Here is a 17,113-nt window from a genome sequence, read left to right as displayed (position 1 = left end):
TGATACCTTAAGCTTTCTTGTCAGGGTTGTGCACGCTTACAAGCTTTACCAGGAGGAAGATGTGGGGCAAAGCCTGGTGTCCAAGTATGAAAACACTCCTATCTACAAAAAGGAGGTGTAAAGCTACACATTGCCAGCTGTGTTAACTGAAGCCTGAATGCTCACCAGCATCAGGCCAAAGAGCTGCCTGAAGAGACTGGGCTTCAAACACTACTCAGTGTCTACATATGAGATAGTGGTAAAGGGACAACACCCAATTAAGATAAAAGTGTTTTGCCTGGTTTCTTTATTTTCCTCTCAGAATCACTTCAGACAGGTGAAATTCGATTTCTGAATGTGGCAAATGGATAATCATGCAGCCAGATGAGAGACTGATGAGCTGATACATTCACATCCAGATAAGCTTTGATCTGAAATGTGGCTCAGCTCTAATGAACATTGTCTGTCTATGTGCAGTTGGGGGGTATATGCACACCACTGCCCTCTACTGGATGGAATCGGAACTGCTCAACTGCATCAGCATAAGCCCTGTACTGCTGTGAAACAAGATCCTCCTTTAGCTCAAGTGTTCTTTTTGAGCAAGAGGGTCCGAGAACTGGGCACAGCTGGGGCCATGGAGTGCAGCCTAATGACAACTGTGATGTCTGTGGTGACAGATTCACTATAGTATTGGTAGGGAGTTGTCAGTAGGGTGCTCCCCATGATAAACTGACCAGGATATATTTGTGCTGTCTTGTAGGTATATTACACTCTCACTGTTGCCCCACCAGTGCTGCTGGGTCCTTCCATTGGTCTGACCTGGAGTTAAGACACCAGGCTTCTCAGAGGCCTGCTCCTGTGTGATGCTGAGCTCCCACACTGAAGTCTGTGAGAGCAAAAGGTGATTGCACCAGGCACTGGGTGAGTAGCTTTGACATAAGCTGCTAATTCTGCTGCGCTAGTCTACAGGTGAATCGAAAGCTGTAACTTGGCACAGAAAGGAAAAAAAGATGCCACTCCCATTTTCCCTTGCTCAGCTGCTTGTGACTTCCTGGTTGCCTTGAGCGGCTTCAATCCTCTGCCTATTGCCCTGATTCAGAGTCAAGTCTGCCAAGAGCCCAACCCAGCAACTCCCTGAGCATTTGTCATCCTTGACCTCTGCAAACTGCTTTTCCCATCCTTGTGGGCAAGAAATTGCACTGAGGCTCTGTGCTTTGCTTCACCTGACTATTGCTTAATGTGGAAAAAAGTATCCAGTCCAAAGAGGTTGGGCATCTGGACCTGGTTATTGGTCCCACCACATTTTGGGGCACTAAGGCAATAGGCAAGACCGTTAAAGAGACACAGTCATGAATTTAAACCCCATGTACGACTGACTTTAACGTAGTTAGATGCAGAGGCTGTTTGCCACTGGATGGCTTCTTAAAACATCCCCCAGTTTGTGCAGTGATCTTTAAAATGAGGGTTTTCTTTTTCTGTAGTCTCCTCCCATCGCTCTAAATCAGTGCCAGCAAAGGTAGGAATGCTAATGATCAGTCTGCTCTCACAGTCTCATCACCATGACACTGAGACCTGCTTGGAACAGGGTTAAATAACACTGGTAAAAATGCCAATGTCTGGTCTACTTCTGGCTAATCAGTTACAGCAAGGGGGGGATATGCGCATGAACGGCACTCATTACGCATCAGTAATTGGACTACCAATGCTAAAGATTGGAAAGCTTTAATATATCATCAAGGACTGGGGTTTTTTTTACCCCTCTCTGTCCATGCAAACAGGGTTTATAAAAGGCTCTCCAGACAACTTAAGTGCCACTAACACCATGATAAAGTTCTTGCACTTACCTTCTACGGTGGAGGAATTCTTACATTGTTCTTAATTAGTTCAGTGTGAATTAGAATGAAAGCAAGAGTCCAGCTTCCAGGCCTATTAGACAATTCTGTTAATTAACCCTTGATTGAGTCTTAATCCTCCTGACTCCATATGTGTGGAACAGCATGTTACTGTGGAAGTCTGAGGAGATCTTCAATTAACCATCACTACTAAAGAAGCTCTCCTCTTTAATTTTTTTATGCATAGCATCTCCTCACAGCTTAACCCTTTTAATTAACTGGAGACGTCATCAAGGAAAGTTTGCCAGAGAAGACTGTTTGTGATTTAATTAAAAAAGATCCTCAATAGTTAGTGGGGGGGGGGAATCTATTTGCAATTTATTCCTAATAAGAGTGAAGAGAAGCCCATGAGAATTCCTCCATTTCCAGCTTTGATGCATTTAATGCTAACGTGATGTGCAGTATTGACAAGACAGCTCTGGTGGAAAATAAAGCACTTTAAAGCATCACATTTGAATCTCCAATTCAGGCTGCAGCTGTGAAACAAGCCAGAATTCAGTTAGCCTGACAATGAAAAAGGTACTGAAAACTTTCTATACACTCAGTATGCTCATAAATAGAAGCAATTGTTTTGTACAATTTCTCCTTGGGGATACAATATTTGGAGAATTCATTGCTCTACGCAGGAGCTACCTTCTGGAAGGACTAAACTAAACTGACTCATAGGAACAAAGAGAAATGCATTTGTATTACGTGTCACCCTTTGCAGTGTTTTTGTAATGCATCTTTCTGGCATGTATTTTTGGGCCATCAGTAGAGTTCCTAGGCATCCACTCCAAGGCTTTCTGAAATGAAGTGGTGTTCTATGCAATACGTGCAGCAGAGCTAGGCAATTGTGCTGAAGATTTCAGTGCCTTCATCTGCAGCCCTCAATGCAGGAGTCTTTTAAGCTTCAATGTGGCTGTGGTTAGGAGCAGGTTTGAGATGTTTTTCGGTGTCTGTCTAAATCTAGGGGATTTAGATAGACATACACCTTCCATGAAAAAGAAAAATCATTGTGTTTGTCTGTCTCTTAGACGACTTTGGAAATATCCAGCATGATTTTCTGCGTCGCTCTATGGTGTGGATGGTTTTTGCATGTGTAGTGTCCCCTCAAAGGAAAGGCAACATCAAGAGCACTCTTTCATTGCACTGGAAGGAAGGCAGCACTAGAGTACACCGCGCTCTCTCGTGTCAGACTCCCACAGCTGGGAACTCTTCCTGAGGAATGATTGATCTCCCCAAAAGAATTAAAGGCAGCTAAACTTCAACAAAGAAATAGTGTCTTTTTTTTGTTTTTCAAATGGGGAATGTCCTTATGGATATCTGAGCACTCTTTTGTGGGAGCAGCATCTCTCCTAAGGTTGCCTAACACTGTCTCTCTTCCATTGCTTTTAATTCTAGCAAAACTTGAGCATTGTCTGAAATTTTCTATGAATGCTCTCTGAGATTGAGATTTAAAAGAATAATTCAAGAGGCCCGAACCATTTATGATCAAGACAGAGGCTAGGAACAAGAAGTAGTTTATTTACCTTTTTCTGAACTGGTCTGAAAACTACACTGAAACCAACCTGAACCTTGGCAAGGGGTATAGTTGTGGGCTCAGAGGTATCTGTTGCTGTCCACCTGAAAATTCAGATATGGTCAAGTTACAGAATTGGGGAGGGGGAAGAACCACTGGCTCCTCCAAATTTTGTGACCATTCCAATTGTACTATCCCAAACACTCCAGAGTCTTTTGCATCATCTGGCATTTGCTATCTTCTGATTTTGAAGCCTTTATAACATTATTTTAGCAGTTCTTTGTATGCGCTCTGTAGCGCCTCATCATAAATGATCTTAAAGTGTGTGTGTCTGTGGACAGGGCTTGCTCAGTCACTTCTATGGTGGAACTCAGCAGCGGTTCAGCACTATTGCATAGTGGTTTAGGGCAGGAAATAGACAGCAGTATCCAGTTACAGTTGGAAGGTGAATTTAGGTAGGTAAAATAAGAATGTTAGCGTCCCCTCCAAGTTTCATTTAAAATTCCCCCCTCATAAAGGAGACAGTGACCAAAACTAAGCCATGAGATATCGCTGTATCACTCAAATCAACAAAACTAATTACTAGGCCCTTTCAGGCTTTAATATGGGCCTGTTAGTTCAAGTGGCCAACTTGATTGCGATTGCTATACGAGATCATGGAGTAGGGGTGTCACTGAGTTTAGACATGTTAGCTTAATTGGCCTCACCCATTGTGAGCCCCTTGGACACTGTGTGGGCCAGATCCTCAGCGGGTACAAACTAGTGTTGCTCTGACTCCAGTGGATCTTATGCCAGCCTACACTAGCTGAGAATCTGGCCCAATGATTGAAATCTGGGCACACATCCTCAGTCCAGCAAGCTTCAATATCAAACACGTTCCCTGGGTCTCAGGGGCACTTCACTGATGGTTAGGCACATTCACTGCAAGTTCAAAATGTCTCAACTGCTGTTTTGTTTAAAAGATTTCATGGGCCTGAGCTAATTCTCCACTTACAAATACTTTCAAGCCCGTAAGCATTCTCAGTCAGCTAAGGTCAGGGATTCTTCCTCCAGGGCTGTAGCTGAGGACCCATTTGTGAGGGGCTTGCTAGTCTAGAGTATGATGTTGTGCAGATTATTTAATGTGACTCTTCTAGGAAAGCTACAGTGCAAGGGCATTTGGATGGGAGAAGGAGCACAGAATCTACCTTTTTCTAAATGGGTAGGCTTGTTTTGGAGCTCTTCCAGGATTTCATCTTTCCACACACCCCATAACTAATCCCTCCTCTGGCAAAGGAGGGCTGGATTCCTCTGAACTCTAACATGGAGCATGTGCCAGAACAGGCAGCTTAAAAGCAACTTGAGATGTGCTCTGTCTCGGTCTCCCTCCTCCCATCTACCTCCCACTCACACCTACCACCTCAGGTAGGTTGAGTGTGCAGTAGAACCAGTCTTCCTCCGCCCAGGGGCTGAGAAGGAAATGGGTGAAGAGGGAAATATCTACTCACCATTTTTCCCGCCCACCCCCTGGCCTCAGATCATCATGGTTCTGCTGCACGCTTATCACGAGCTAGGGGATGAAGGAATACTATCTAATCCCCTTGCTTGGCTATGTCAGCAGGTTGGCCCTAGGATAGGTACTCCCCGTCCATGTTGTCTTTGCTAGCTTGGTCTGTATTCATGTGGAAGGAGAAACTCTTCTGACAAAGCTCAGCCCTGGCATAAGCAGAGGCAACGCCTGCTGAAATCAGCAGAACTGCACCCTCTTAGGCCAGTGGTGACATCTGGCCTCTGTGTTCCCATTGTCAGGTTCTCTTTAGCCAGCAAATCCCCAACATTCTAAGAATTGTGCTTCAGTCTTGCCCTGCTCAAATTGCTACAGGCAGAGCAAGTGGCAATATTCAGCCAGACCTCCCCAGCGGGCCCACACATCTAGTGCTGTCTGGAGGACAACCATTCCATTTCATGACTGCTTTTTTCAGGGTTCAAACTTTATTTTCCTTCCTCATTGAAGCAAACCCAAAGCCTGTCAAAGGCTTTGGAAAACAGCCTCTGACGCAATTTTGTTTGGAGAATCAAGAAGCCCAGACTTTTGATTTGGGGGGGAGGGGTCTCTCTGGTCAGAAGTGAGCAGAAAGCCCTGGACCTCACAAACCTTGGGGGGAACAACTTTGTCAAAACCAATCTCTCCTTGAAATGTTTTGCCTTTGATGGCACAGCTTATTTTGTTAAAACTTAATTTTATCAAACATTCCAACCAGCTCTGCACAGTCAAATATTGAAATGCTTGGAAGCAAGTATTCTTTCTTTTTTTCTCTCCACCCACTCCATGACATTCACAAAGCACCACTGGTAGCAACTTGGAGCTGGAGCTTTAAGACCTGCCCCCTTTCCATCCAGAAAATCAGATCCTGGTTATACTCCCCTGATTTCCCCTGTCCCTGGAATTAACTAACATAGTGACCCATTTCTAAGGTGACTGCTTCCCACACCTCAAACTTGCCTGAAATTCCTTCTTAGAGCCCTTACGGTTGTCTTTGGCTCTAGGTTGACCTAACTACTGTATCAGTCACCCATCTGTTGCTGTAACAGCTTTCTGCATATGTGGCTTTTCTGCAGTCTCACTGCTACTGCACCAGCAGAGGAGCAGCAAACTGGGGAAATGGACATGTCCACCTGCTGCCTGATGTTCCTCCAAGAGCTGCTCTTGACAGTCAATCCAAAATATTCAACCTGTTGAAAACAGGCCCAGGGTTAAAATATTCAGAAGTAGGCAGGTGCTCTCTTATTGGAACACATCAAGCTTCGCTGGACCCAGTCTTCCCCATTGCTATTCACTACCTAGATACAAAGGACCAAATTCTTCTCACTGCTGCTACAACTAGTGTGTGTGTGTGTGTGTGTGTGTGTGTGTGTGTGTGTGTGTGTGTGTGTGTGTGTGTGTGTGTGTGTGTGTGTGTGTGTGTAAAAAATCAGGCTCTAAATATAACTTCCCAACTAATGAATGTATTTTCTCCTTCTCTGAACTGTTTTTTCTGTGGCTTGCATGATCGCTTGCTAAATATATTACTGTGTGCCGTTTGCCTCAGCCTACAGATGCAAGAACTGTGCATGGTTCATAGGTCCACCATTAGGGATTTCCTTGTACTTTGCAGAGTCACTGGCATCTGTGCAAAGCAACTATAGAACATTATCAGATTGGAATTCTGCAGTCTCAGTAGCAGTGCTGCATCCACCTTACACAGGTGTAAATGACCACATGAGGTGCAAGGCACTGGAGAATGGGCCCCAAGCTACTTATCCTACATAAATCACTGGCTATTTATTGCATTAGCAGGGCCCCTGTTAATAACTCTTTTCCTCAGTAGAGGGAGTTGTTTCTCAACGTAATGAGAGAGCATTATCTGATCGCATTTTCTTTGTCAGGAATGTCTTATTTATTACCTTTACCTGTAATCTAATTTGTACTGTATTTCCTTTGCCATTCTATATTGTTAAACTTTTTATTGAAAAGTTTGTACCGTAAAAAGGACAAGATTTTAATCCACAAGTGAGTTGTCCTGCTCAAGTTCCTTCTGCATTTTTTTAACCTTTTGACGCACTGTGAAATCTTCTAGAAACATGTTGATGACCAGGTGGGAACAAAATTATTAGTCAATTAAAAACTGCAATAGCTGTGTTGCACTGACAGCAACAGAGGACCTATGCCCATACCAAAGTAAATGGTAGTTTGTATGGTGGTACTGTATCAGAGTTCCAACGTGCCAGACCCGGTACCCTGATCTAATAAAGAGATGGGCTCTTCCATAAAAGGCTTATAAACAAAGTGTGTGACAGTCACTGGATACAAGAAGTAGATGGGGGTAGGGGGTGGGAGCACAATGTAAGTGAGAAGAATATGAATAGAATCATACATCTGTAGGCCTCAAGATGTCTAAGTTCAGCACCCTTTGCTGAGGCAGGGTCAAGTAAAACTTGACCATTCCTGACAGGGGTCTGTCTAATCTGTTCTTTAAAAGCTCTAGGGATGGGGATTCCACATCCTCCCTTGGAAGCCTATTCCAGAGACTAACTACTCTTATAGTTAAACTTTTCCCTACTATCTCACCTAAATAGCCTTTGCTGCAGATTAAAGTAAGATGTCTTGCCGTGAATGGACATGGAGAACAATTGATGGCATCCTCTTTATAACAGCCCTTAATATATCTGAAGACTTATCAGGTCCTTACTCAGTCTTTGGTTCTCAAAACTAACCAGCTCCAGTCTTTTTTTAACCTTTCCTCATTGGCCAGGTTTTGCAAACTTCTTTATCACCTTTGCTGATCTCCTCTAGACTCTCTCCCTAATTTATCTACATCTTGCCTAAATCGTGGTATGCAGAATTGGGAACAGTGCTAGAGTTGAGGCATCATCACCAGTGCTGCCTGGAGCAGGACAATTATTCTCCCATATTACACTCCTACTCATACACCTCAGAATATTAGCCTTTTTTGCAGCTGCATCAGAGTGACTCCTATTCAGGGTGTGATCCTCTCCAACTCCCAGAGGCTTTTAGGCAATACTATCACCTAGCCAGTTATTCCACATCTTGTATATGTGTATTTGATTTTTTTGCTCCTTCCTACATGGAGTACTTTATCTTTACTGAATTTCATTTTTGTTGATTTTTCAGACCAAGTCTCCAATTTATCAAGGTCATTTTGAACTCAAATCCAGTCCTTCAAGGTGCTGGCAGCCTCTCTCCCCCAGTGGTGTTGTCTGCAACTTTTATAAGCCTGTTCTCCACTCCATTAAATAGCGCCAAACAGTGTAAGATGGGAACCTGAGAATACTGTTTTTGAAACTGGGGGGAAAGATTATAAGTAAACGGAATCGCCCCAACTGAAATCTTGCTAGAACATTGGACTCTTTAACCATGTTAACTGGCAGAAGAACATTAATTTATTTTTCACAAGGGGAAAAGAATCTCTGTATTGTTTCCTGGAAAAAAAATGGCCCTCTTCACCTGCATACAGCCTGCTAGGAGAATGACTCAGTAAGAAGAGTGGTAGAATCACATTTACTAACCCCACATCTTGCAGCACCTGTGTTTTCCTTAGTCACATGCTCAGCGAGCTCAACCCTCCCTGCTTAGCTGCAAAGACAGTCTTCTCTACACTAGGACCAACTGCTTCTGTCATTGTTAAAGACTTCTGCATATGGACATGGATTTCATCACTTTATCCTTCTACAAATCCCCTGGGCAGAAAAGTCTCACACCCTTAAAACAAAGACAAGATTAAATGTCTCTTTGTTGTTGTTAATGAAATTTTTATCTGGGCATCTTTCTAAGCACATCAGGCCTAAAAGGCATGGATTACATTAAGACAAAGAGAGGAGTCAGTGAGCCTTGGAATAAATCAAAAGAGGACAAAGGATGGAGAATACAAACAGTAAATTAATATGACACGAACAACTGGAGGAAATCATAAAAACAGGAGCAGTGGGAAAAATGCACAGTAAGAGAGTGTTTGCAACATGTGCAGTGGACTGCCCAGCTTTCTGACAGTTTATCACTGATTCCTTCCATATGTTGCTTTATGCATGGGTTCCTGTTTTTATAGGGTTTTGTTCTATCGCTTTGATACTAACACAAATGCTTCACATCTGCTCTATCTTATTCCATCTTCTCTAGCAGAGGAAGTGTCAGCTTACTCACTTCTGGCCAAGGTTAGTAATGGAAAAATAATAAGTTGGGAAAGAGTACTAAACCAGGTTCTGAAATGTGACTTTTTGTTGTTGTTATCATCTTTCTAGTAGTGTATGATCCCGACTGAGCTCCAATTCCAATAGCCTATCTTAAGCCCTTACCCTGTAAATTGTTCACTGCAGGTAAACCCCTGTATCTACACAGAGCCCTATTGAAGTCATTGGGACTCTGGGTGAGTGCAGAAATCTTATACCAGGGAACCACTTGCAGGAGCAAGGCCTTAGCTACTGCTCATCACCCCTGGCTCTTGTATTAGCAGTACCTTATCCTTTGCTCAGAGTTACCACCACTCTCCCTCAGTGCTGTAATGCCCTCTTCGTGCCCCCCACCCCACCACTGAAATAAGGCCCCCACTTGCTTAAAAAACCCTAACTCCCCCTAGGCAGGAGAGCGGACACAGGCTCTCACTCATGAACTAGAAGGCTGCCGGCACACAGACAACCTGATTCATCACCCCAGCCTCAAGCTGGAGGTAGCTCCACCGCCTTCCGTGAAGGTACCGGGGTGGAGGGAACGTCTAATCAGGCGCACTGTAATGGGCAGTGACCATGGTGGAGTAGAACTCTCCTGCCCCTAGAAGCAGCCCCCTTCCCATGGCGGGCTCCGAGCAGCGCCGTGCACAGCACTGGCCAGGCGGCCTGGCACGAACCGGGCAGCTCAAGCTTGCAGCGAGATGCTGCTTGGCTGCAGGTTGCTCCTGACCCACTGTCCCGGAGCGTTGAGCCAAACCTGGAGGCTTCCCGCTCAGCTCGGGAGTGCTGGAAAGTTGCAGGGCCCCTGCCCCGCAGTCCGGTTCGCCAGCAGCTCCCCCGGCCGGCTCGGAGCTTTTCCTATCCCCGATCTCCCCGAACCAGACCGGACCAGCCCCGCCGCGGAGCCTTGCCCCAGAGCCGAGCGCTCGCCCCGCGCTGCAGGGCCCGGCCCAGCGGCTGCAGAAGCCGGAGGGCTGAGCCGGCGTGATCCCGGCGGCGCTGGGGGAAGGAAGGAGCCGTGGTTGGCAGCGCCCCCCCCTGCTCCCGGGGGGCTGCCAGCCGGAGACACCCCACCACCTTCCTGCCTCCCGGGGAGCCTGACACTGTCTGGCGCTGCAGCTCCCTGGGCGAGCCGCGGCCGCTCCCTCCCCGGTACTTCCTCCTCCCCCGCCCCACCCGGGAGTCGCCGCTCTCTGTCTCCGCCCAGGCTCGGAGCAGCCCCCGCTGCAGCCATGCCCCGCGCCGGGGGAGCAGCCCGCCGGTATCGCTCCGCCAGCCCCTCTGCCCCGCGCCTCGCCGCCAGGCGGGACTTTTGAGCCATGAGACGGCCGAGTCGCCGGCTGGCGCTGTCTCTGGCGGGGATCCTGTGGCTCGCTGCTCTCCTCTTCTTCTTGGGGGCGAGGAGGAGACTGGAGGTGGCAGGAGCCGAAGGGCAGACGCCAAAGGTAACGAGCACCCGCTTCTCTTCGGGGACTGATGGCCGGGGTCCAGCCCGGATCGGCGCGAGGGGGCTTTGCAAGAGCAGCGTGGCGTGCGCAGCTGTCCCGCCCGCGGCTAGAGCCCCAGCAAGCGGGCGCGGGGAAATGCCCCGAGCACACGTGCAGCTTTGGGAACCGTCACATGTGGGAGAACCGCTTGTGCTCACGCTGTACGCCAGGCTTGGGGAACTGGGTGCCAACTTTGCAACAGTTTCACAGTCAAGTCCTTTAGGTTCTTCCTTTCCTTAGAGAAGGCAATCGAACCAGGGCATGATGCTCTGAGAGCACCATCACCAGTGGCTCACATTTGTCCATTAACCCTCTGCCACCATCTCTTCCTGTTCCCCAAGGGTTTTTAATATATGTGGGGCTGGAGGAGCGAACAGGATTGTACGGCAGCCTAGCGATAGCCCAAAGGCAAGCAGCGTTTGCTGTGATGGGACTGGAGATTAGCTCGCTGGTTTCCTTGCAATCTGCGGGAGTTTTGCCCTGCAGGATATGACCCGACCTGAGCATTCCCTCATTTGTGAACGCTGAGATAAGGACCCCGTAAGAAATGTTTGGGAGGGGTGGGCGCCAGAAAGCCCCTCCCAGATTGCTCCCTCTCCAGAGGTTTTGCAGTTGTGTAAAGTACATACAGCAAGTATTTTCTCCTCTTCCCTATTTGCTTAATTCCTTTCTCTGAGTCACATTAGCCATTGCTGCCTCTGAGAGTTTTTATTCTGTGTATTGTCTGCTCAGGATGGACCCAGTTCTCCTCTTGCTTACCTCAGTTAGCTTTACATCAGTGTAACTTCATTGCTCTCGATGGAATTACTCCTGATTTATACCAGTGTGTGTGAGTCAGATCAGAATCCTGCCCACGTACATAGAATCATAGACTTTAAGGTCAGAAGGGACCATTATGATCATCTAGCCTGATCTTTGCACAGTGCAGGCCACAGAATCTCACCCACTCACTCCTGTATCAACCCCCTAACCTACGTTTGAACTAATGAAGTCCTCAAATCGTGGTTTAAAGGCTTCAGGATGTAGAGAATCCTTCTGCAAGTGACCCTTGCCCCATCCTAGAGAGGAAGTCAAAAAAACCCCAGGGCCTCTGCCAATCTGCCCTGGAGGAAAATTCCTTCCTGACCCAAATATGGCGATCAGCTAAACCCTGAGCATGTGGGCAAGACTCACCAGCCAAACACCCAGGAAAGAATTCTCTGTAGTAACTCAGATCCCACTCCATCTAACATCCCATCACAGGTCATTGGGCATATTTACCCCTAATAGTCAAAGATCAATTAATTGCCAAAATTAGGCTATCCTATGATACCATCCACTCCATAAATTTATCAAGCTCAGTCTTGAAGCCAGATATGTCTTCTGCCCCTACTGCTCCCCTTGGAAGGCTGTTCCAGAACTTCACTCCTCTGATGATTAGAAACCTTCATCTAATTTCAAGTCTAAACTTCCTGATGGCCAGTTTATATCCATTTGTTCTTGTGTCCACATTGCTACTGAGCTTATAAATTTCTCTCCCTCCCTGGTATTTATCCTCTGATATATTTATAGTGAGCAATCATATCTCCCCTCAGCCTTCTTTTGGTTAAGCTAAACAAGCCAAACTCTTTGAGTCTCCTTTCATATGACAGGTTTTCCATTCCTCAGATCATCCTAGTAGCCCTTCTCTGTACCTATTCCAGTATGAATTCATCCTTCTTAAACATGAGAGACCAGAACTGCACACAGTAGTCCAGATGAGGTCTCACCAGTGCCTTATATAACGATACTAACACCTCCTTATCTCTACTGGAAATACCTCACCTAATGCATCTCAAGACCACATTAGGCTTTTTCACGGCCATATCACATTTGCGGCCATATCACATAGTCATCCTGTGATCAACCCAATACTCCGAGGTCCTTCTCCTCCTCTGTTACTTCCAACTGATGTGTCTCCAGTTTATAACAAAAATTATTGTTATTAATCCCTAAGTGCATGACCTTGCACTTTTCACTATTAAATTTCATCCTATTACTATTACTCCAGTTTAGAATGTCATCCAGATCTTCCTGTATGATATCCCGGTCCTTCTCTGTATTGGCAATACCTCCCAGCTTTGTGTCATCCGCAAACTTCATTAGCATATTCTCCCTTTTTTGCCAAGGTCAGTAATACAAAGATTGGTCCCAAAATTGATCCCTGAAGAACTCCATTAGTAACCTCCCTCCGGCCTGACAGTTTACCTTTCAGTATGACCCGTTGTTGTCTCCCCTTTAACCATTTCCTTATCCACATTTCAATTTTCATATTGATCCCTATCTTTTCCAACTTAGCTAATAATTCTCCATGTGGAACTGTATCAAATGCTTTACAGAAATCGAGGTAAATTAGATCCACTGCATTCTTGCTTCAATTCCTATTATTGGTTGGATGCCTTCTCTGAAGTTCATGCCACCTTGTCAGGTATCTGAAAGCACTGTACTCAGCCTTGTAGCCCTTACTTGTTCTGTTGGCCTTGGGAATTAAAGTATTCTCTCAGAATGCCAGCCTATGTCTCTATGATCTTTTTGACTAACCAAGATTCTCAAGTCCATGCATCATTTTTTCTGTCTGCTGTGTCGTCTTCATTCCTATGCTACTTGTGTTTATATGCTGACTGTAACTGTGCTCGGTGCAAATATGACCTCACTAGACTTTACCGCGGCTAGATAGTTTTAGCATGCTCTAGTTTTCTGCTTATACGATCTGTGCCAAAAGTTTTAATGTCTCTATCCACTCCCTTTTCCCTGTATCAGTCTCAAGTTTAATATTTGCCTGTTAGAGGTATATAAACTTTTCTTGTTATTTGGCTTGCTGTGAGCACACTACCTTGTATTCTAAATTTAAAATAGTAATTGAATTGAATGCTCTGGATAGCTGTGCTTGGTGTATAACTAAATTGGTAAGAAAATGATGCACTCAGCATAGTAATGAATACAACTTTGCACACTTGTAATGGTTATCATCATTAATGACTGGTGCTCCAGAGCTAAAAGCATGAGTCTCTACAGTGTGAAATGAGCTAAGGCCCCAGTTCAGCAGAGTATTTCAGCGTGTGCTTTATTCCACCCCTGTTCGGCAAAGCCCACTGGGACTTAGCACATACTTAACATCAGGCATCTGTTTATGTGGAATACATATGGGCTGCTGAATCCGGGCCAGGTCCCCTAGCAGGGTATTATAGCAAACCTGTGTCCTCTGTGGATCAGGCACAAGGGGGGACATGTAGCGCACAAGGAAAGCAGTTTACACTGTCAGTTTTCATCGGTAGATTTCTAAGCACTTTATAAACAATAAGTGAATGATCCTCACAACCCTCCTGTGAGGTAGGCATGACTAGACCCATTTTAAAGACAGAGAAGCACACAGAATTTAATGGATTTGTCCATCATGGTGAGTCCGTGGCAGAGTTGCAGATGCCATCAACTGGTTTAAATCACTACACTTATGTAGTTAAACAAAAAAGGTGGGGGTCCTAATATGAATATAAATATTTCAGTGAAATTGTTTTTTGTCTCAGTGAAAGCTAGGGTGACCAGATAGCAAGTGTGAAAAATTGGGATGGGGTGGGGGGTAATAGGAGCCTATATAAGAAAAAGCCCCAAATAACGGGCAGGCACCCCAGTGAAAGCAGTTTCTGGTTGGACTTGAGCATTCCCTTGCAGTTTCTGAGCCCAAAGAACAGCAATGTACAGTGCATGAGACTGCAACCTGCAACTTATTATAAACAGAAACTGAAACTGACCAGTTCAGTTTCACAGTTCAAACTGCATGAAATGCAAAAAGTACACAAGCAGCATAAACCAGGGACTTTTTCAAAATTATTTCCATTTTAATAACCTATGGTGGTACTACCATTGGTAAAGAACTAACTGTTTGAAATACATGGGACCAGATTCTGATTTTAATTATACCACTGTAAATCTGGACTGACTTGGTCGAAATTAGAGGGCTTAGGATCTGATCTAAAACCAATAAAGTTAATGGGCACCTTAAAGGACTTTGGATCAGGCCTTCACTCCAGATTTATACCAGTGTAACTGAGATGGGCATCTGGCCCATGATTTTTATATCAGCTGTGTCTGTGTAAGCTATTCCTCACAAATGACTATGTATATGCCAAGCCTGGAACTTTAAATCCAAATCACTGTTTGAAAAAGTTCTTAAATTGGTAAAAATACATTGGTTTTCATGTGGCAAAAGTCACTAGTTTTTCATGCTTTTTTTTTTCAGACAAAAATGACTGTATGGATTTTTTCAGGCTTTCCATAATCTCACCTATCTAGGATGGGGGAATGAGCTTGTGCAATTTCAGGCCCAAAGATCATTTTTGTGGGGGAAGGTAATAAGTCACTGGAAACAGAGGTTTAGAATGGAAGTGCTCTCTTAACCATAACTATCCCTTTGGGTAAATAGGCTTGTATTGAAAATGCACTCTTCAAAACTGCAAAATAAAAAGTCACCTGCCAGCCATGGTGTACTGTATTCTCCTTCAAATGAACTTTTTTTTGCTAACAATAGTTGCAGTAGAATTGATTCTTCATTTTACAGCCCCCTTTGAATATCCACAGAACACATAGAGATGTAGTTCTCCCCTGCTCTTTGGACGGCTAACCTTGTTACTGGCCTGATCCTGTTCCTACTGAAGTCAAGGGTAATTTCCTCATGGCTACAGGATTAAGCCCTAAATTTCTAAGTTACACCTGCCAAGTTGCCATAACTCCAGAAATCTGACAGCTGAAATTGCCTCTCCTTCATTTCCTCTGAATTTTCCATCAAAACAGTTGCATCCCCCTGAGATTCATAGAGTACAGATTCATTTTTTAGTGCATTATATTTTTGGCTTTGGAAACTACTTTTGAGTAATATGAAATATGAGCTACTTGTCAGAAAAGGAACATGGTGTCACTTCGTTTAACCCCTCTTAAGGGATCCAAATCTGGTTTCATATATGTGCATCAAAGCTAGTGAAGCAGCAATAAAGGGAGACTAGGTGGTTGGGCACAGGACAGTACAATCCTCTGGCCATGAGGTTATGTATTTTGGATATTGGCTAGCTGCTAACCCAGTTTCAGGCAATACTTTTGCAATATGCAGATAGTTCCTCCTTACCTTCTCCAACTTCCTAGAAGGAGCTCATATTGTAATGGCAGAAACATGATTTGTAAAATAATGGGATAAACTGGTTGTCCAACTGCTAATGGAGAAATGAGGTGTCTCTATTCATCAACCTCCATGGCAAAGCATTCCTGCTCTACACTGGTGAGACGAGCACTAGGCCTAAGGAATCTAACTGAGTCTCCTACATGGGTGTCCAGGACATTATCCCAGTGGCTAGGCTTTCCCTATGCTGATATTCTATTGGCAGAATGGATAGGAGCATGCTTGTTTTATTTTACCTGGTTTCACCTCTTATTTCTTCTTACTTTTATCTCCCTGCACCACACTCTGAGGCTCCATCTACGCTGCAGCTGGGACCAGACTTCCCAGCATGGGTAAACAGACACGTACTAGCTTCAATTGAGCTAGTGCGCTAAAAATATCAGCGTAGCTGGTGAAGCATGGGCCGCAGCTCTGGCTAGTCATCTGAGTACAAACCTGTGGAGTCCCTATGTATGTACTTGGGTGGCTAGTCTGAGCCACCACCTCTGCTACTCCTGGCTACAATGCGTATTTTTAGGGCACTATCTCAAGCAGAACTAGCGTATCTGTCTAGCCACACTGGGAATCATGGTCCAAGCTGCAGTGTAGACGTAGCTATCACCTTATTGAGCCTCTCTCTGCTTTCCTAGCCTTGCTCACTTTTCATCTAGTCACTTTCTTCATTCCTTCCTAACTAGAGCATCACTGGCTAGTGGCTGCATCAAGCCAGCCCTTTATCACATTCAGGAGTTGCCATGGAAGAATTCCTCTGTCTAAGGAAGGCCAGCAGTGCTTTACTCAAGCAGGTGACTTCTTGCTGAGGCCTTTATTTTAAGCAATAATCTCATAGTAACAATGGGGCATGGAATTAAAAATATGTCCCACTAAAAGTCGCCTAGCTGGTTATGGAATGAAGTCCCCAGTCCATCCAAGGACAGTTTGAATCTTATTTGCCTGGCTAGGGAAAATGTTTCTGTGCTTCTCTCCTGTTCTTTTTGGAGTCCCCTCAAGCTGTGAAGGAAGGTGAGTGCAGTGAGCCCCGCTGGATTGGTGTGACTGTCTTCTAGTGTCTGCTGTCTAGCAGGCACCTAATCAGGTGAGCCAGTTAGCAAGCAAGAGATTAGTAAAATTAATCCTGTCTGCTGGATGGTTTACTAGGGAGCGACTGTACAGCAGTTCTGTGTTTCTGATCAGCTGAGGTTCAGTGATTATATTCTGTACTTACAGAGCCTTTCGTTTCAGGATCTCCAAGCACTTCACAAGCATTAATCAGTGCCAGCCAATGCCTCCTGCCCCTTCTGTTTTCCAGAGGAGCAAACTGAGATCTTCAAAGGCACTAAGCATGTCCAGCACCCATTGATTCAAGGGAGAGAGAGTGGCTCAGCGCCTT

General features: G+C 45.1%; 2 protein-coding genes across 3 annotated transcripts in view; both read left to right on the top strand.

Annotated features, from left to right (window-relative positions):
• The window catches only part of CAPN14 (calpain 14), a 54,564-nt gene extending 44,514 nt beyond the window's left edge, over positions 1 to 10,050 (top strand). Inside the window, exons 20-21 of the mRNA XM_030558361.1 lie at positions 9,483 to 9,596; positions 9,889 to 10,050. Of these exons, the coding sequence (XP_030414221.1) occupies positions 9,483 to 9,596; positions 9,889 to 10,050 (276 nt within the window). The remainder of the gene's footprint in view (positions 1 to 9,482; positions 9,597 to 9,888) is intronic.
• Positions 10,051 to 10,314: 264 nt separating this feature from the next.
• GALNT14 (polypeptide N-acetylgalactosaminyltransferase 14) overlaps positions 10,315 to 17,113 on the top strand; it is a 200,346-nt gene continuing 193,547 nt past the window's right edge. For both annotated transcript variants that reach the window (XM_030557364.1, XM_030557363.1), the window contains exon 1: positions 10,315 to 10,517. In XM_030557364.1, the coding sequence (XP_030413224.1) occupies positions 10,392 to 10,517 (126 nt within the window). In that variant the 5' untranslated portion in view covers positions 10,315 to 10,391. The remainder of the gene's footprint in view (positions 10,518 to 17,113) is intronic.

This window comes from Gopherus evgoodei, chromosome 3, assembly GCF_007399415.2.
Source record: "Gopherus evgoodei ecotype Sinaloan lineage chromosome 3, rGopEvg1_v1.p, whole genome shotgun sequence".
NCBI classification, from domain to species: domain Eukaryota; kingdom Metazoa; phylum Chordata; order Testudines; family Testudinidae; genus Gopherus; species Gopherus evgoodei.
The sequence above is the reverse complement of the archived record's forward strand: the minus strand, read 5'-3'. Positions and strand labels throughout refer to the sequence as shown.